At 45.7% G+C, this 20652-nt stretch overlaps 1 protein-coding gene and 1 long non-coding RNA gene across 10 annotated transcripts in view; one reads left to right on the forward strand and one right to left on the reverse strand.

The window, feature by feature from the left end:
* Positions 1–1703: 1703 nt before the first annotated feature.
* Positions 1704–5321, reverse strand: LOC148057420 (uncharacterized). Of its 2 annotated transcripts, none has more exons than XR_015705201.1 (2): positions 5236–5321; positions 1704–2200 (listed from the first exon to the last, which is right to left on the reverse strand). It is a non-coding gene; the product is annotated as an uncharacterized LOC148057420 (long non-coding RNA). The 2 variants fall into 2 exon arrangements; XR_015705200.1 differs by lacking the exon at positions 5236–5321 and adding an exon at positions 3797–3926.
* The window catches only part of EPB41L4B (erythrocyte membrane protein band 4.1 like 4B), a 196316-nt gene continuing 180302 nt past the window's right edge, over positions 4639–20652 (forward strand). For 6 of the 8 annotated variants that reach the window (XR_015705195.1, XM_087759587.1, XM_087759548.1 and 3 more), the window contains exon 1: positions 4639–5029. Coding sequence is in view for 6 of the 8 variants with exons in the window: in XM_087759587.1 (XP_087615713.1) it covers positions 4730–5029 (300 nt within the window). In the remaining 2 variants the exon portion in view is untranslated. Of the gene's footprint in view, positions 5030–12627; positions 12647–12678; positions 12807–20652 lie in introns of those variants that run through there. The other 2 variants (XM_087759584.1, XM_087759566.1) reach the window with 2 other exon arrangements.

Raw genomic sequence — 20652 nt, forward strand, 5'->3', positions numbered from 1 at the left:
AAGATTAAAACCAAAACAGTTCACCAGTGGAGAGATGCCTCAATTTTTCAGCCGAGCATCTGATATCTTTGCAATTTAACACAGCATTGAAAACTTTTTCGTTGATGCTTTAAACCTAATCATAGGTTTGAACATAAATAATTTCTATGCATTGAGGTCAGTACAAACCTGATAAAATCCTCACTAAAGGAAAGAACATCTGATTAAGTCGTATTGAACCTGCTTATTAGAGGGACAGGAGGCATTGCAAAATGTTCACTCAGCAAGAAACATTTTCTTTCTGTAGATTTTCTAATGGAAAGCTTTTTGCTCTTACATCTTTATCAACAAACCTCTCTGGATATACTAGAACAGCTCTTTGAGTGTACACACTTATTCTGGAATGAGTTACTTTTTTATTTATTCCGACAGAAAAAAGAAATTTTTTTTCCGGAATATAAGGATTTACATGAACAGCAATAGCTGCCAAAAGTCATGCCTGCTTTAAGACAGGTATTATTCCAAATGGAGAAGTATTAAATTTCTTTCCTAATGCAGTTCTTTTGTAACACTTGGAGGAGACAGCTGAGGTATTACGAAGCAAAGCCCTGACTACCTAAGATGGTGTGGTACCTTTTGCAGCAATACATCCACTAGCCCCAGCATCATGGCCATGTGGTTTGCATAATAACTTTCTGCCTACCCCAATTCATATTTCCATTACAATTGTATAAGAGAGATTCTTAGTATTTTTCTCTGCTGTTAAACAGCTGCTGCATTTCAGTGTTGGTGAAATAGTTCCGCATATAATTTTCCTTTTTTTTTAATGAAAGTGCTCTGGGATCTGTCTAGCTGAAAGATGGCATAGAAATGCAAATTATTCTTAGCCGTGTAACTCAGAATTACCTTTGCATTTTTTTCTTGATCTGTATCTGCATATAAAGCAATCCTGAAAAACAGTGACATTAGGCCTGCTCATACAACTGACGTGCTTTTGTGGAAAATAAACAGACAGGACTGCCAACTGCTATATGGATGTTGTAATCCAATGAATGTTTGTGCTGAAAAGTATCTCCTTTAATGAATTTTTTGACAAAATAATTTCATTTCATTTATAGGTTTAGAAAACAAAGCCCAACAAATTAACTTCTGAAAGCCTGAGTAAATGTCTGTCACTCCTTCCCAAGTTTCGAAAGAAACTCCCCTAGTTTTATTTAGTATTTATTTATTTCCCCCTAGGGGAAACCCCCCTTCTTTTATTAACACAGACATTCGGGTTCACGCCAATACTTGCTCTTTGAATCCTTCTATACAAGTTTCCTTTAGTAACGACTGTAACAAAACATATCCTGGCAGAAGCTTGCAAAATATAAGCCTGTTAAAGTTACTCGGTAAAGATAACATTTCTTCAAAACTGCAGAAAAAGAAACTCTAGCTGCACGCAAATTAAACTTAGATCACTCCTTCGCAGATAGTGAAAGCCTGGCAGGCCGGGAAAAATCCATAAATGTGATTGCAGCGGCAGAAGGTAAAACAAGAGAGAGGCCCCTGATGTCCAGGCAGCGCGTGCGTACCCAGCGCGGGAGAAGTCTTTTCACGGGACTGTCAGTGGTTCGCTCCCCATCCCCGTTAGGTGGCCGTCTCCATTACGAAGCCTTCAAAGAGTGACCAGACAAGATTTGAACAAAACCAAAACTCTGAATAAAAGGGCAAGAACAAACTGCTTACCACATTGCATCTTTTATTTAGTTATTCAGCCATGACTAGCAACCGCGTCAGTGATGGTTACAGATCCCCCATCTTGCTGCCACTACACAAATGTCAGTAAGGATTTTGACGGATACTCCCCCAGTAACACGCTGCCCAGCGCGATGGCAAAACCAGTGGTAAGCCTGGTTACCTGCAGGGATTGCTACCAAACCGCCATACGGGTTAGCGCACATGGTTTACCCAGGTCGCTACCTTCCCTGTGACAGGGACCAAATCACGACTCCCAGGGGAGACCGGAGAACTCCACGGGAGGCAGATGTTGCAGTGGAGGGCTATTTTGATAAAGATTTAAAAGTAATACGTCCTTAACTACGGCGCAGCTGAGGACCACAGAAGGATCTACAGTTTCTGCTCGTGCCTCTCGTTGGAAAGCAAGCAAGTAGCAGGCACTCTGAGGAGGGACTGCAGGACAGAGGTACCAGCAAACTGAACCGCTCCAAGGCTTGCCCACCTAAAAATGAAGAGAGGATGTAGATGGGTGGAATGTAAACGTACAAACCAGAATGTGAATACTCATTCAAATACCTCTCCTCTTGCAATAACTGTATCACGGCATCCTCAGTACCCACAGTCGCTCGAGGCTCTTGTTTCAGAGCTAAACATAGCTCTGCTGGTAACATGAGACAAAATAATGGTGGAATTGTTTTACTCCAAGAGAGGCTGGGTACTAAGGAACCAGTTTTATTTCCTCCCACCACCAGCTCCTTCCAGAAGATCCTTCACCATGAGCTTTATCTCATATCGCTTAAAGTGAGATTTAATGGGATTTCAGCATCTCTATGGCGGTTCTGTAAATACAGCACTGCCTCTCTGGTGCGGCCACTGGCCTGTATCACGTGTGCTGCTCGTGCAAGTCAAGCAAGCCTAGGTTTACATATTTTAAAATATCAGACTTCTGTTTTCACGACAGATGTTGAAAGAGACAAAGGGCTGAAGCATCACAGCTGAATAAAGAAGCTTTTAGCACTGTGAAAGACTTGCTCGGTTTTCTGCCAGGCCAGTCCTGAGTGATGCCAGACCTCCCTTCCACCCCACGCTCCTTTACACCAGAATTGCTGTAGCTCCCTCAAGAGACAACAGTGTTTCTGCTGATTTTCCAATCCTTAAGATCATTTGTGCTGCTTATGGTATGCAAACGAGCTTTACAGGACTGCAATATCTTCACAGTGTTCAGAGCAGTGAAAGAACCCTAAGGTATGCCGCACCATCCAGGATCTGAAATAAAATTCAAATTCTGCCCCTAATCAAGAAAAGCAGGGAAAAGAAAGAGCATCTATAATAAGTGTCTATTCTTGATTGTGAACGTTAGCAGGGGAAGATTAGCCCCTTTCCACTCCGTTTCTATAAAGGCTCTTTTACACAGCTATACAGTGCAGAAGGGCTGTGGACACATCCCTGCCAAACACCATGCAGTTTAGTGACAGTCTTGGCTGATGAGACGCTTCAAGACCTGATCCAGTGCATTGAAGAAGCATGGAAAAGGAGGCAGAGGCAGCAGGCAGTTACCTAATACTATCAAGTCTCAATAAAAAATGACAAGCTGAGATGTTTTGGCAGGCTTTCCGAATACCTAATAGGACAATGCTTGTGTAAACCGGCCTGGAAGCAAGGTTAAGGGAAATAAATCCACAGCAGAAAAAAACTTCAGAAGCAGCAGATTATTTCAGTTCAAAGCCCCTTAGGTCACATCTGACCATAGGGTGACAGCATTAGTCCCGCTGACTGTTTCCACGAGACGTGATTCACGTCCGGTATTTTATACATGGCAATTCAGCAGAAGTGCTCCCACCTGAGCCAGAATACATAAATATTTAACTTACTGGCAGAGCCACCGTGCAAGAGAGTATTTGTACCTATGGATTTGCTATGACGCTTAAATAAACCCGTACTCCTGCCTCACCGACAGCTGCAGAAACGAAAGGCAGCGAAACCCCAGGAGGGCCCGGAGGGTCTGCTCGTCCCGCGGGACCACCCTCACCTATCCCTTTCCTTAAATCCCCAGAACCACGGTGATGGCACCGGCAAAGGCGGGAGCGGTTTCGCCCACCTGGGACACGCGTTTGTGCACCGGGGCCGTGGGCGGCGGCGGGAGAGGCGGCGCGGTGCCCTCCTCCCCCCCAGCGCAGCCGAGAGGCGTCCCTCTGCCGGCGCCCGGGCCTCTCGGTGCTCCATCCCGCCTTCCGTCGTTTTGTCTGTCTCGATTCCCCCATCCCCTCTCCCGCCCGTCCGAAGGGGCGGGTGCGGCAGACCCGGGGGGGAGGCGGGGGCAGAGCAGCGAGCCCGCCGCGAAGGACGGGCCGCCCCCGACCCCCGTGGGCGCGGCGGGGCGGCGGGTCCCGGCGGGCCGCCCCCCCCCCCCCGCCCCGGAGCGGAGCGAGGCCCCCGGAGCCCGCGGGCCCGGCCGGGACAGGCCCCGCGCCCCGCAGGTGAGACCGGGAGCGCCCCCACCCCGCTGCTCCGCTCCGCTCCGCTCCGCTCCCCTCCCCGGCCCGGGGGCGGTGGCGAGGGGCAGCCACCGCGCAGACGCCGCCCCAACGGCCGGCGCGATCGTCCCGGCCGCCGCGGAGCCGGGGCAGTTGCTGGAGGAGCGGCGCGGCTCGGCGCTTCCCCACGCCGCGCCGCGGGGCCGCGGCCGGTGCCAGCGGGGCCGAGGCGCGGGGAGCCGGCGGGCCGAGGGCGAGCGCCGCGGCCGCCACCACAGGTGGCCTGCCGCCGCCCGCCTCAGCAGCTCCCCCTGCCCGCCGCACGGCTTCCCCCGCCTCAGCGGCGGCGGGAGGGGCGGCGGCCCGGCCCGCCCCGCCGTGCCGCTGGCGGGCGGCGCTGCAGAGGGCGGAGCGGGCGGCAGGGGCGGGCAGGCCGGCGCCCGGCGCGGTCCGGCTCCCGGCGGGCGGCGCTGCTGCGTTGCTCTGGGAGGCGCCGTGGGGCCGGGCGCGGAGCTGCGGGCTCGGGGGTGTGAGTGGCCGGGCAGGGCGCCCCCAGGATGCTGCGGTTCCTGCGCAGGACCTTTGGCCGGCGGTCGATGCAGCGCTACGGGCGAGGAGCCGGGCGCGGAGCCGGGCGCGGTGGGCTCGGCGGCGAGGGGGACGAGCGGGACGGGGGGCTGCGAGGCGCCGCCGCCGCCGCCGTCGGCTCGGGAGGCTTCCCCTCCTCGCCGCACCCCGGCGGGGTCACGCACGGCGCCGGAGCCCCCGTCCACATCCCGGCGGCCGGCGGCAGCAAGCCGGTGCTGCAGTGCCGCGTCCTCCTCCTGGACGGGACCGAAGTCAGCGTGGAGCTGCCGGTGAGTAACGTGCGCTTGCCTCCCCTGCCTGCAACACAGCGCTTGCATCTCCCCTCCTCCGCATCGTCCCCCCCTTCCTGGTGACAGGCACCTGCCGGTGCCCGCCGCCCCCCGGCCGCGCAACGTGCGCCGTCCTCCGGGCCAGCCTCCCTCGTTTCTTCCTCCCCTGCCCGGGCGTCCTCGCCGCCGTCCCCGCCTGCGTGCACCTGCTGCCAGGTGCGCGGCGTGCCTCCCCGCCATCGCCGCCGCTCCGCGCCGCTCCCCTCGCCCCCTTCGGCCGGCTGAAGCCGTCTGCGTCCCTCTTCCCTTTCCCCGGAGCGAGCCTGGAGGCGGGCACCTGCTCTCCCCCCCCCCCCCCCCCGCAGCCAAAAATCGGCCCCCTGCAGCGATGCCTTCGGCGGCGCCTCTCCCCGGCGGGGCCGCCCCTCTGGCGCGGGGCGCTCCCCGGGGGTTGCCCCGGCTGCCGGGGGGGGCTGCCCGCAGACCCCACCCGACGGCACCGCCGGTCCTGGCGGGGGGCACCGGGGCCTCTGCGGGGGAGCGGTGCCTTCGGCCTCGCTGCCCTCCGGCTTGCAGCCGGCAGGGGCGGCCCCAGCCCCGCAGGCAGCAACCTGTGGCGCCGGCGGGGGGAGCGGAGCGGAGCGGGGCGAGGCCGGCCGTCAGGCGAGGCCGCGCTGCGCCCGCCGCGGCAGGGGTCTGCGGGGGACAAGCGGGGCCGGCGGAAGGGCTGCAGGGCCGCGGCCCCGGGTAACCCGCCTCCCCCCGGGGCACGCCCGAGCGGGCGGCCCGGCCTGACTCGGCCCCCGCGGGTCCGGCCGCCCTCCGGCCGCCTTTGACGAGGGGCGGTTGGGCCGCCAGCGCCTCAGGCGGCGGCGGGGCCCGGGGCCGCGGCTCGGGCGGGTGCCTGGACGGTGCCGGCGCTGAACTTTTCCCCCTGCTGCCGCTGTGCTGGAGGAACGAGGAAGGGAGGGTGCCGGCCTGCGGCGCTGCGCGCCCGTGTGCGCCTGCCTGGGGAAGCCGGGCCGCGGCTGTAGGTGTTTCGGCATCCCCAGGGCCCGCTCCCTGTCCTTTTATCTCTCCTGAAGGAAGCGGCGCGGTGTGTATTACTAATTTACAGAGTTTGGGTTTTGCCAGGCGTTCATTCCCACAGCTGCTAAATACTTGACGCCCGTCCTTTTTTGCTGACCCTTTTGCCTCCCTCTTGAAAACCAAGTTTCCCATGAAATACTATGCAAGTTTATCATATTTGGAAAACGTTTCATCTTCTTTCCATTTCAGCCCAAATCATCACCAGCCACTAAGCTTGGTCTACAAAAGCAGGTGGGGGAACTTGCTAATAATGAACGCAACAACCTGATAAATTGCGCACTACTTTAATCTCCGGTAGTGTGAGAGAGAGGGGTTTTTTTCCAGAGTACCTTCTCAATCTTGTTAGGTGCCTTTCATACTGATAATTATCTGTATATATTGGCATCATTTCACTAAACCATGGTATTTGGCAACCCTATGGTTTCTGCTTAAAAGAAACTGAAGAGATGGAGTAAGACTCTTGCAAGTGAATACAGAAGTATGTGAATAGAGCCACCTAGAGATACTTGCTGCAGAATTATCAGGCCTCCCTTGCCTTACAGACTAGATCACGCATTTCCAGATATTGGAAATGCTAATGTATTTCCTCTCCTCGCGTCTCCTTCACAACTTGCTGCAGTCCTTCTACTGTCTCGGCACAAATCTTTTCTACAGGAGACTTGATGAATGTTACTAGCATGCTAAGGATTTACGTATAGTGGTGTATGTAGATAACGTTATACTCCCTCCTATTTATCAGAGTTCAGCTTTTGCTGTAGAGCCTGTTTAAGACAGTCTGTGGTTTTGAAGCATCAGAAGATGAGGTAATGGCACTCCTCTTAGTCCTTGAGTACTGAAAGTATATGGAGGTATCTGTTTGGTCCAGTAAAGCATCTGTGGAGCACTTCTGCTTGAATCTGACCTCTGAACGAAGCCTAGACTGCCAGCGTTTCCAGAATGCGAGTTGCATACGTGGTGGTTGTCGTTCATTTGTCCAAAGACAGGGTAAGAAGTTGGTATTTTTTTTCATTGAAATCCCTAGACTGGTGGAGGACGCTGGACCACGTAATAGCTGTCAATGTTTTGAGGATTAAAAACTGTTCTGGTGAATTACATATCTGCTCCTCATGCTTTTTGCCTTTCTTTCGCGGAAAGTAACACCCACACTGAGAGTTAGAGAAACTGAGAGAGGCGTTGCACCATTTATAGAAGCTGATCAGTAAAGTTTCTCTGAGCTTTGCAGCTCTAGATTTTATGGGATTAGGGCCTGAAACAGAACACGCTTTAATGCTCAGAAGCTGTGGTACAGGACTGGTTAAGCTGAATGAATTGAGTAGCATCTTTTCCATTTAAAAAAAAATAGCGTATGGTGGTTTCTCTCCATTTCAGCTCAGATTTTACGGAAAGGGAGGGAGCGTGGGCTTCATCACCAGTGAGCAGCTTACCCATGAAGTCAAGTATGTAGATGATTGCAGAGGACTTTACTGTGCTGCTGATTGTGTTCGCAAGCACTTATTTCAGGAGATACTGGCATCTGTAAAATGTGCTCTCTTTACTACCCCAGTTGTCTTTCCAGTGGAAAAAGGAGCTTGTTGATATTAGGACATGATACTCTTGTAACCACAACTTTTTAGGCTGCTATCTAAGACTTCACTTAGAGGTAATTGAAAGGTTTATTAGATTTTTAAAGACTAGAGGGTCTATTGTTTGGAGGAATGACAGGAAAGACATGACTGAGGGAAAACTTCAGCTATACGTGTAGAAAAAAAGTTTCAGGGTTTTTTTGTTGACTAATTGGTTTGGTTTTTTTCAGGGTTTTAGCTTTAATTGAATATTAAACTTTTGTTCAGGCTAAATGTATTAGGTTCTGCCACAGTGTTTTCTCATATGTGAGGGCTGATGGTGGTGTTGGAAAAATAAATCCTACATCAGTAGGTTGATAACTACCTTTGGGGTTAACGTTAGCATTTATGTGATAGTATCTGTATTAGGAACTGCACACCTGGTAAGCTCTTGTCTGCCCATGGTGGTAACAGATCTGCCCTGATCTCCGAGTCCTTCCTTGGCTTGTTGTTCTCTAGCCCGTATAGCAATACTGTGACCAGAGTCACCTTTCTTGTTTATCTGCATTTCCACGCCCACCTCCTTCTGGGGCATTTGCACTTTATTCTTTTTACTGCATGTCCTCTGCCCTCGGACTACCCCGTCTGCTAGCCTGCCCTCCTACGGTGCCGTGTACCCTTTCCCTTGTAGGGCTTCTCCTGGAGTCCTTTCCTACCCAGCTGTCCCCATACAAATGTAAACATAAAATTATTCTGAGCACTGTAGATACCCCTAGATAATGGTTTCTGTACTCAGCTTCTTGCATGAAATTTCAAGGATTGCTTAAGGATGCTGGCTCTTCTGTTCACTCTTAAGCCAAGTGTCGTGTACTTTGAAAGTATTCTTTCTAAACAGAATAATGCACTGGATGGCTTTTTAAACCCACGAGCTCCTCGGGGCTCCGTATTGAATGTGAGATGCTATTAATGTTGGATCTGTTGTATAGGAGCAAGTGGAAGTCGAGCAGTTCTGTTGCTGTGGGGTGATTTCCCATGGGAAGGGGGAGCGTAAATGGTGTCATTACTTCCTCTTGACCTGACACCGCATGTCTGCATCTCTGAAATCTAGTTACAAGAATTGATGCAAGGAGAAAAATACTTACATTAGACACTATCCTTTCCCCCCCTCTCACGTAGGTGTCGGTGTACTTCTTTTGACCGTTAAGAACCTGTTCAGTATCTTTTGTGTTGCATCTGTACTTATATTGGAGGCTGTTACTTATTTAGATTTTGTAACTCAGCTGTAGGTAGATGGAAGGACACTTGCTCACTGCTGTCAAAACAATCTTGCCTCTGTTTTTCTGGAGGACTCATGACTTTAATGAAGGAAAAACTGGTTATGGATGATGCTGTGTTCTTACATAAAGAATGCAGGAAAAGAGCATTGACATTTACGCAGTGGTGATGGTGCCTGCTAGTTAATACGTAAACGGAACAGCCTATAGATAGCTCTCAGATGAGGCCAAAAAGCCAAATTTTTGTTGACTTTAAGACATGGTTGCTGGCACTTCTAAAGCTAAGCCTCTGATTTTTAATTCAGTGCATCTTATGAAAGCTTAAAGGGAGGATATGAAAGATGGCTATTCAGTGGGACTGTCCAGAGTAGCAGGAATTAATGTCCCTTTTCTTTAATGCCACTGGAAGCAGTATTCTGTGATAAGTTGAGGGAGGTGGGGAGGAGAATGAACGCATGTAGGGTGTTCTTGGGTTTGTTTAATCTAAGTGGGGTAAAGAAAAGGGGACAAATGGTAAGCTTACTCTACTATAGAAATCCTCATCCTGCAAAGCAGATATAGGATACCTTACATTTTCTGTGACATGAAGCCACAGCAGTCAACGTGTTGTCTGTCATAAATACTCCTTTCTAAAAATCTCCTTCCTCTGATAAATTTCTGTGCTTCTGTGACCGTCGTTACAAAGACCTGTGTGATGTATTAGAAAGTAGGTGATGTTTAATGATAAAATTAATGAACAAGTCAAATATAACTCTTCAAATCTATGAATTGTTTTCAGATGGATAGCTTTTGTATTATTTCTTTGCCTTCCTTTTGGTGTATCTGTTTTAATAATTGTTTCGGCTGCTATGGAAACACTTCAGGATAGGGATAGTAAATATTCAATACCTTTTTCTAATCTCTGATCTTCTATGTGTTGTATCCTTTTCTTGTTGGAGTAACACCAACATAACAAAATTTGCTGTCTGACCTCTATGCTTACATCAAATGTAAACGTTAAATTAACTCTTGAGTAGTCATCTCTATCTTACAATTATTGGTTAGTATATGTGACTTGATAAAGTTATAAATATCGGGAGAGAACTACAACTAATTTTTTCTTTCTTTTACGTCACACATGATTTCCTAACGACATTTCAGGAATATTAACTCTAGAGAAACGCACTAATATGTGCATAGACACTTAGATTCAGGTCATTCTCTGGAGTCTCCTAACTGAGGAGTTACCCCCCCACCCAAATAGATATATTACATCAGATGGGAAACAGGATTTTCTTATTAATTCTTCAAAGCTTTTATCACTTATGAAATTGATAATATGCCTTCTTTATCAGAAGTTACCTTTCAACAACGTAAGATTAGACTACTTGCTGGAAAATGTTAAAAACATATTTGCAGCACTGGAAAGGCCTCACATGTTCATGAACTGCTGCGGGCACCAGCACCTGTAATCCCCTTCGTAAACTGATCAAACTCCATTTTTAGAAGGGGTTGGGTATTTTGCTTCTGCAGCTCATGTTGAAATGCCTTTTCATTACCTTACAGCTCTGGTGAAGTAACTGTAGCTAGAACTCGATGTGTTGTCTTCTGGCAGTAGCCTTTAATTATGTTATCCATGTACCATATACTTTCATGCATTGCTGCGTATACTGAAGGTGCGTGAAAAGCATTCGTAGTAGGATCACGTACGGAATCAGGGACATAGGCAGCCCCGGAGAAATGGGAAGGAGATGGGGTATGCACGTGTGACTGCAGCTGTGCTTCCGAAATGCACGGCATCAGGTTCTTGAGAGAGAAGAGGGAATTTTAGGCCCTTGATGTGCTCACCAAACATCCCCAATAAATCTACAGCAGATGAAAGACGTTTCAACAGTACATAGTACAAGAGGGAGACAATGAACAGCGTTTTGTTTTGGCACATGTTAGATAAATTCTGCTTGTGAGTTCCATTAGTTATTTATGGAAACCAATACCATTTTTCAATGCAGTACAGATAGACAGGATAACAGGACTGCTGCTGCAGAGTTGACAACCAGTGAGGGGGAGAAAGCCAATGATGAGAGTAGTACGCTGCAAAGACAGAAGTACGAGCACCTGGTACTAATTCTCTGATGGAGAGCCTATGTGTTTGAAGAGATGGGGAGAAGATAAGGTGGTTGTATGCATTCTTTCGGAAGCCTTTTTACAAGGGACTAGAACACAGCTAGGCTTAGGGAGGTAACCATGTGAAATGTCAGTGTGGCTGGGCCTCTTGTTTGTTAGCACAAAAATGCATTTCGGTAGCAGCTGTTTGCACTGGGCTTAACTACGCGATCGTGAACACTGGAGAAACTCTGAAGACCACCAGGGATTTGAATGGAGATGGTCAATAAGAAGGAGACTTTCAGAACAGTTAGAAAATACGTTTTTGTTTTTTTTTTTTGTAACAAGTTTACATCTAATGTTTGTTTTCTGTCCCGTGTCCCGTCACCACCCCCCCCCCCCCCCCCCCCGGTGATGGTCATGTTCTAGACTAGATTGCTGGGTAGCAAACCTGTAGCTTCAGGCGCTTGGTGGTGGTCCTGAAGAGGAAAAAGAATGTCTGGGCCTGTAAAAAGTTCCTCTGAGTCAGGAAATAAGAGCAAAGAGACTTTGGAAGTGCAGCCCATACAGAAGAGCAAGCAGAGGACTAGTTTTCTTTGGATTGCAGAAGGTAGTACAGGAAGAAACACGCTGAAATGTTGAAGACACTAGAAATTGTATATAAAGTATGGGATGGATTGTCCATCCAGTTCTTTTCTGAAACAGAGAGGGGACAGATATCTTTACTCCTGCTTCTCTGTGCATGCTTTGCTTCCTCATGTGCTTCCTTGTGCTTCTACGTGTAGCGCCTCTGTAAATATCTTTTTTCCTGTAACTTTCTCCGAGAGGCTGGCTTCATTTAGTGGCTCTCCTTCTCCAAGCATAGGTCCATTTTCTGCTTCAGGGCTTCCGTTTTTAAATTCCAAACCATTTCCACCCACCCTTCTCCTTTGCAGTCTCCTCCCTAGGCAATTCTCTGTACTTTTTCTGTGTGGATATCATCTGTGTTACTAGCATGATACCTACTGAATTTTCCTTTTAATAGCTTTCTTCTACTTTTGTGGGGTTTTTTAAAGCCCACTCTGTTTTCCCAATCTGTGAAAGCAGTTGTCTTTGCATCCCAGGAGCAGCTACACAAGCTGTGCAACAGTTCACCATGGAGGATCTCTTCCGGGAGGCACTTTAAAGGGCACGAGAGGTCTGTCTCCTTTTGGTTTGGGCCTCGAGCATAGTTCTCAGTCCCATTCCCTCCTGCCACTTTAGATCATTTCTGTGGTTCTCTGCAGTTGTCAGAAATTTGAAACGCTCCTCAGTCCTGTTCCTTCCCCACGAAAATGCAATTTCCCAGCTGTGGCCAGGGGTCTGTGGCTGCCTCAGCAGCTCATTCAGCCAGCTTGACTAGCAAAGTGCCCCGTCTGTCAAATGATGCAGGTGACTGCTTGTCCTGAACATTCCCAGTTGCGGAGCAGACATTAGGGGAACATTGGTAGCGATTGGTGAAACAGTTAATTCAAAGGTTAAACCTCCTCACTTTAAAAAGGCATGGTTTCATATGAGACAACAAAAATGGACCTGAAAACTCAAATGGTGTGGGAAGGAGATTGAGAGAAGAGAAAACATATACATCGTTGAATTTGTAGACCCTTTGCAAAGTAAAATATAAGGATAAGTAAAAATAATTTCTTTTATTTTTCGCTAGAAGGATGAAGTCGACAGCTGTTAACTGTACATGCAGTGTTGCTGGGTTAATGTTTTAAATTACTTGAGAAACACATGGAGTTTTTTAGTATTTGTTTTTCAATGCAGACTACGGTAAATGTTCTTTTATTCTTTCCGCATTAGAAATAAAAGGGTTGGAGGGTAATGAAGTGTTTAGAGTGACCATCTGCTCCTCATTTGACTTGCTATTTCCATTTATTTCTGTGCATCAATTTAAATATGTCCTGGACCATTAGCTATATTGTGATGAGATTATTTTGAAATATTTATTGAAGTTCCAGATTCAGACTCCAGCTATGAAGCATGAAAAATATTAAGAGTTAATTTATATTGGCTGTTTATGTTTCTGATCTGTACAGATTCAGATTATTTCCGTTCCTTGTTGTTATGGAACCACAGATAGTTTATCCAAACAAATACCAAATGTTGTCTTTTCTTGTGGTTTTTTGTTTTTTGGTGTAATTTTTTTGTGTACTGACAAACACATTGAATTGAGATGTTACTGTATTTCATGATTTTAATACATGTGATACAGTTTATATGCTAAATAGACTTGAAATCCTAATGGAGGATCCAATTTAATGTTTGTGAAATACAACAAATAACTCTATGCAAATATTTGCAGAGTGTAGCTCCTTTCTTTTGAATAACTTGGACTCGTATGAACATACCAGTATCAAATATACTGTTAGAAAAGCATAGTGTTATAACTTAGGGATTGTGACCTGTAATTAAATTGTTGTAGACTGTAACATTATTTCAAAGGATAACTTGATCGAAGGGTGAATCCTTTTGTGGCTGTTTGAAAATAATGCTTTTCACAGTAGTTCTTCATAGTACTAGTAATTGATTGTATGTGTTATTTTCGTTGGTGTGTTCTATATTTTTATATATATATATATATATAAAATAAATGTAGACTTGAGAGGAATTTTGTAGCTTAGCAGTCTTGGCTGGGAAAACACCTATTTCTTTTTCTGCCTAAATTGAGACTAAACAAGGAAACCACTTCCCATTTTTAAGTTTAAAGTTTCTTACTGTGTACATTTCACTATGTGAGGTCTTATAGGTTATGTATTGGACGATAAGCAATTTCAGTTGGCTGTGTTACGCTTTAATATTATCCTAGGCTGTGAACAAATTCTCATTTTAATATTGATGGATAAAATAAACATGCTAATTGCATTGCATCTTTTTTGTTGGTGTTAATTCCAAACAAAATTAGTTAACGTCCAAATTTTACCTGCTTTAACTGTGCAAATGAATGTTTTCCACATTTTCTGAGAAAAGGAGCAGTTCTATTAAGTTTTTCCTTCTTTTCCCTTGTTCCCATCCAGAATTGGTCAAGGCTGTTTTCTGTCGCTTAAATCAATCTCTTTCATACCTTGTTGCAGTATGAAAGTGGTTCCCAGAGCTGTGATATGGTACGATTTTAAATTGAGGGCTTGCATTTATGTAAAAAGAGCAAACCCAAGAACTTCCATTTTCATAAGCAGATCTGAAAACACCAGTACTCTGTGCAATCGTTGTGTTGCAACAAAGATCGCTATTCAGTAGAGATGCAAATCCTCAGTATGTAGGTTTTATATTCAGGCTCCTTACTGAGTAAAATTCTTCCCGCATAATGAACTTTCCATGAGTGCTTTGCTTTGCGAGATGATGAATGATGAGCCTGTTATCTCTTTGAATTAAGCAAATAAGTGAAGAGTGGTGGTATTCTTCAAAATAGGTCGTATCACTAGGGTAGGCAGCACCCTGGAAGTGTAAAATCTGGTGGGCAGTATCCACTTACCTCCTCTCGTGTTGTGATCTTTGGATGCCGATGTATATCCGTGTGAATTCAGACATCCTGCTGTAGCTCTGCGGAGGGAAGAGCTGGTTTAATAGAGCAGCAATGTAACTCGTTTGTCATGCAAAAGACTTTGTTTCTTTTCCTCCCTCTTCCTGCTATTTCATGTATTGGGCTTGATTCAGTTTTTTTCTTTATAGTTCCCTGCTGTTCAGCAATAAATAGAGGGGGGCAGGGTGTTGTCTTACTTGTTACTGACATCCCCTGTCTCTGAGGAGGAGCGTTCCCAGCCCTGCTCCGTGACTGTTCCCGGGCCCGTCGGCCTCGTCTGCCGAGGCCACGCTGCGAGCCACGGCTCGGGGCACCCGGCGGCTCTGCCGGTGCCCGCCGTCTGCCTTGCGCGACGAGTGCTGCGCGCAGCTCTCGGCAGCGCGTTGGAGTTCTGCTCTAGACTTCCAGTTCATGAGAAGACGTTAATTTTGGTGGGCTTTCTTTTTAATGGGGGGACCTGCTCACTAAGACAGCAGAGATGGCCGATTCCTTTTACGGGGGCCAGTGAAGCCATTAAATGTTGACTGCAGTGCTTCTCCTTTTCCTTAATTCAAGCTGATTGCTTAAGCTGTCATCTGCCTGTAGGTTTGCTTTGTCTCCCTTCACTCCCCTCCTCTCGTACAGTGATATTTCACAGTTGCCTTTTCTCTGTTGGATGAACTGTTGCAAAACTCGTAAAACAGGGAATCAAACCCTTGCTCTTAGGTGTGAAACTGGGGGAGCCTTTGGGGCATCAGAACATTTGCCATGGTACTTGAATTGTTTGTTGTCAACAGTAGGCACTTAGAGGGGATTTTTTCTTATTTGATGGATTCTGGTAGTTTATGAACAGTGCTTGATACATTTTAGGAGGCCAACATCTGAGGAAATGATCTGCACAACAAATATTTTTATAGTAGTCTTAAATTTAGAATTGGAAAAAAGTTGAGGTTACTCATTGCCTTCACTACTTTCTCCTCTTGAATCCTCTGAGCTATCTCCACTTTCACTGGTATTGCTTGCCACTGCTTTTTTTCCGTGTAGCATGTTGATGCATGATTTGCATTATATTTATCCTATAGTAAAACCCTTCTGGTGTTTCATTTCTGGCTTTGAAAAGTAGAGATGTTGACAAAATATGGGGAAAATAAGGAAAGAGTTTGAGCAGTTGTCTGTATATTAGCAAAAATAGATTGAAGTTGATTACTACATTTCTCGGAGGGGAGCAGGAATAGAAAAATTCAGCGTTGTGAAACAAAACCAAGTGGGTTTTGTTTACTGCTATTGGAATTGACCAGCAGAAATTTTCATTTTACAGTTTGTGTCCTTGGATTTTGAGGTATTTTCACATTAAACACCCGGCATATTTTGGTTTAGAATTTGATTATAAAATGTATTTTAAAAAATAGTTCAGCTGTTTTGGCAAAGATTTTGCTTTAAGAATGTGGTTACAGCCAGGAAAGGGGACCTTAATTTCTCCCCCCACATGTTATGGTATTAGATACTGATAGAAGAATTCAATCTTATTTTAGCAGAGAGAACAGATCATCTGATAACACCTCCAGCATGATCATAATCTGAAAAATTGTCAGATCAAGCAAGAAGATATAGTCTTTCATAAATAGAAAATATTGTTAATTGGAAGTTTGTTTCAGAAAGCAGATTTTTCCCTGTTAGAGCTGTCAGTTTCTCAGCATTTGTGTAACACCAGGAGAGGAGAACTTTCCCACCTGTTTCAGTAAGCTGAGTGCTGGAAGCTTTCTAGTAAGAGAAAATAGTTTGAAGAACGTCTGTGGCTTCACTGTGAGTTTCAGTAGCTGTTGAAAGTGGGCAAGCTGAAGTGCAAGTGCTATCTTGAAGGTTAGCCTTCAAAATGAACTTTGTTTCTTTTGCTTTCAGGATTTCCAAGGTGTCTTTCTGTTTACTGAAATCAAGGGTTATTTCTTCATTTAAGGCAGACAAAGCTTTTAAGTAATACCAAAAATCTTCAGTGTCGTGTTCAGAAAAGCTGTTTTTTGCAAGCTATAGGGCAAATGAATGGTTAGGTTGCGAGGAAGATAGGGCAATATTTAAAGAGCGCGAATTCCTCTTTATTGCATATGCACTAACCTCATTAACAGGATAAGGCTGTCAAGACTAGGGCAGCAGTAAATGACTTGTGGGAGCTACCAAATATAGATCCCATGAAAAGTCCCCAGGCCTGGGGAGCTCTCCCTACAGAGAGCAGCTCTCCGATCAGTGCCGCCTGCTTTCCTGCAGGAGTTTTGGGTCAGACTCCAAGTCCTGGGATGTATCTGGGAAGAAGGCTTTTTCTCCCACTTCTTCTTTTGTGAGTCTTACAAAACTGCAAACTTTTTGTACTAGTTTGTAAAATGGTGCAATAGTCTGTCTGCACTGCAGAGCTGATACAGATGAGATGGAGAACGAAGTTGTTCTTTTGTTTGTGTGGTCTTGTACGTGAAGTGAAAGCACTCAGGGGAAACAAACAGCCAGATAGTGGGCTGACCCTGTGCAATCCAACAGCGGTTTGTGGTGCTGAAAAAATGTCCCTGAAGGCAAAATACGAATTCAGTGCAGTTCCAAAGGATCAAGATGTGACCACTTTGCTTCCAAGACTGTTGCCTGCTTTGCTTGAAAAGTGCGTTCTGTGAAATTCCAGACTCGGGTAACCTCTGCCTCTGCACAGATGGCAGTGGAAGCTCTCTGAGAGATGCATCAGGGAGGGGGAGACGGTGCAGGGCCGATAAGGAAATGTGTGCTCTGGAGTATATTTCTGTTTCTGTCCTGCATGTGGACGTAACCTGCAGTGCTGATACACTTGGAGTGGTTTTATCGCTAAAGGATAGGTTATAAATGCAGAAACAGGCACCATAGTTAGTGCTAGGAGGCAAGCGTGCAGCTTGGGCTTCAGAGCTAAATGAATTTATGGTGTTATTCAAAGCGACTTTTGTATCTCAAAAGCCCTTGTGAGGCTGCTGGTTCCTGGTGGCAGTAAGGAATGGAATTGATGTTTGAGGTAGCTGGGATTTATGACCCACGTTTTCTTTTTGTATTTTGTGCTTGAGTAGGGAGGGAGGGAGACAGACAGACAGTTTTCTTGTGGCCTGGCTAAATGAATGCAAACTTATACATACTAACAGGACTTCTTGTTTTTACAGGCAATTATTTTTCAGAGGGAATTGTTAGAATGAAGGATTTGCATAAAATCACTACTATGATTATTGTTACCTGTTTGAATCTCCCACCCCTGCCCCTTGCCCCAGTCTCTTTGAAGCCCTGGTAGTTTCATCGCCGCTTCCGATAGGGGTACCGCATTTGCTAACTAAGAAAATTTGCTTTGGGTAAGTGGCTAGCAGAGGTTCCAGCTGTCTCTGTTCCCGTTTGTTCCTCCTTTTATCATCTTTTGTTAAGGCTGTTAAGATGATGTTAAATGGAAGTCAACTGACTGTTCTCCCTAGATATCATTTGGACTATCACTCTGTAAATTACATTGGAGAGTTAGTCATATGGATGGCTTGTAAATGAATAGGTTCTGAACTGTAGGTTTGTTTCAGGTCAGAAAAGATCATTGTGAACACTTAATCTGTTTTCTTTCCCTGATCAATCTCCAGAACTTCTTCCAAGAACGTGTTTTAAGCCTGTCGCTCTCAGTGCCTCATCAGCTCTCTCCTTGGATCTCATTAGTTTGTCTGCCTTTAAGACTCTTTAATGGGAAGCAGTTACTTATTCAGGTTGTACGTGGACTCTTCAGAATAACAACAGGTCTTTTATTGTATCTGATATTTTTATGGTCCGTGTTATCCCATGTGCTGGTATCTGAGCAGGCATGTGACGAAAAGTCCTGGGACTACGGGGAAAAACATTCTCCACATACGTGAAATGCACATGCAGGCCACCTCTTAGTCTTAGCTTTGATTGTCTACATAAATAAACCCAGAATTTATTTCCAGATGGTTTACAGACTCAAATTATTTGTAGCTTTTTTCCTGACTTGGTGCATAATGTGCAGACATTTGAGCTGGGCCCAGCAATGTTGTTATAATGGTTTGCCGAATGTTATATGAAATGGCATTGCTCCTTACTTCATGTTCCCTTGTCAAGCATTCAAGGCTCGTGTTTACTTTCTTGGCTGTAGCTTTACACTGAGAGCTCATGGTTTGTTGTTTTTGCGTTGTTACACCAAAGTTGTTCCAGTGCTGCTGAAATCCAGGGCACATCTTTAACCTAGTGAGTGTGAGCGAAACTTTTGTTCCTGTGTGTGTGACCTGTGGTTTCACTGAATTCAGCTACAGGGTGTTGATGCAATTCTGCATCCCTGAGAGGTGCAAATCAGTGTGCCCAACCAACAAGACCCATCATCTCCTGCTACTGTGCCAGTTTTGTTAAGTTCAGCATGAGTAATTTTTATGGGTTCCCTCCAAGGGGAAAATGTCCGGCGGTTGACTGTGGGCAGAACGCTTCAGGATTGCACTGACAGTGCTGCTGGCTGGCTGCTTTCCTCCTTTCCCGTCCTGATTAATGTGGGTTTTTTTTTGTTGTTTTTTTTTTTTTTTTTTTTTTTTTTTAAATCTGCCTGTCACGGACTACACCCATCTATTTTAGGAATGCTTATGCTTGCTTTTGTCAGACTGTCTCATAGGCTGTGTTTTGAGAGTACAGGTGTTTCATGGTCAGTATGAGTTCAGAGAGTTTTTGGCTTCTTGTTCCCATCCTGGCGCTGCAGGCAGATACCTGCCCTTTCAGGTGTTTGTGGGGCTGTGCTGAAAGCCAGGTCAGGGATCAGATCCAGGGATGTTTAACTCAAAAAAAAAAAAAAAAAAAAAAAAAAAAAAAAAAGCTTTTGCAGCATTGAATGTCAGAAATTTGTTAAAGGTATGGCATAAGTAAGGGGCCAAGCAGTAGGGAAAAACCTGACAGAGGACACGAGAGCTCTTTAAGGCAAAAGTGTTGTAATAGCCCCTGTGTTGTTGAGTTGGACCTTGAGGGTATAAATAATCACTTTAGGAATGGTTTGATTCATGTACTTAGTGCTCTCATAGCTTGATCATATGAATGCTCCTCGTCTGCCCCACTAAAGTCAGCCAGGTTAGTATGAACTGGACAAGAAATGCTTAGTTGCTGCAGCAGTGTGGTTCAGCGATAGAAATCGTGGCAAGTAGCTCAAGCTAGATCTGCAAGAGCTCATCTGTGCCAAAGTCGGATATCTTGCAGAAGCATATTCTAAGGTTCCTTAGTGCCGCTATCGAATAAATGTGTGGTCTTATGGCAGAAGAAGTTAGACTTGTTTTATGAGACTTAATTTTCTTGAAACCATGATGAGTTGTGTAAAATACGCTGCTGTTACTTAATTTGTTCCTGAGTGGTCCCAGCCGTCTCTAGTTTTTATTTTCAGAATCTAATAGGGAGCCAGAATTGATAAGAATAACAAAGCTGATACTGACATTAGAAAGATTCTAGGAATTTTAGAGAAGGTCACGTTTTTCTAGGTTCCATCTGTGGAGTTTCAAATAGAACCAGGACCAAAAAGATCTTCTGATGGTCATTCCTTGATGTCCTGTGATGGAGTACTTCTCCTACGCTCCTTATCCCTCTGCAGCTGGCTCCCGGTGAGGTGCAAGACGACTACGCTGTTGAGGGACAGTGACGTTCCACTGAGCAGCGCCTGGATGCCTAACCTGTCAGGGATCCATAAAATTCAAGTGGTCTCAGTTTAATTACGTATCTCTATTTGTAGATATTCCAGAAATGAGTCTTGCTGCTAGTACAAATTCAGTAATTCTTGATTGTGAGTAAAATGGAAAGATAAGAAATTTGAATTGAAATTTCTAATTCTGCAACTATTTTTAGTTTAGTCTCTCACTTGGAAACTAAACTGTGGATGAGTTTGACTTCATGTTGTGTTTTCCAAATTAACCTTACAAGGTTTAACAATTAAATTATCACATTTATGGAAAGAAATTTTGTTTAAGAATGTGATCTAAACCAACACTTTTTAAGAAGCATGTGGAAGATTATTTACGTCTTGAAAGCACAAATGGACAGTTCTGAATCATGCTTAAAAAGTTCCAGTGGAAAATATGCTTTTAGCTCCAAATCCACAAGTTACATTAGAAAGACAGG

This window comes from Nipponia nippon, unplaced genomic scaffold, assembly GCF_047370975.1.
Source record: "Nipponia nippon isolate SJK-2023a ecotype South Korea unplaced genomic scaffold, ASM4737097v1 scaffold_1, whole genome shotgun sequence".
In the NCBI taxonomy this organism is placed as follows: Eukaryota; Metazoa; Chordata; class Aves; order Pelecaniformes; family Threskiornithidae; genus Nipponia; species Nipponia nippon.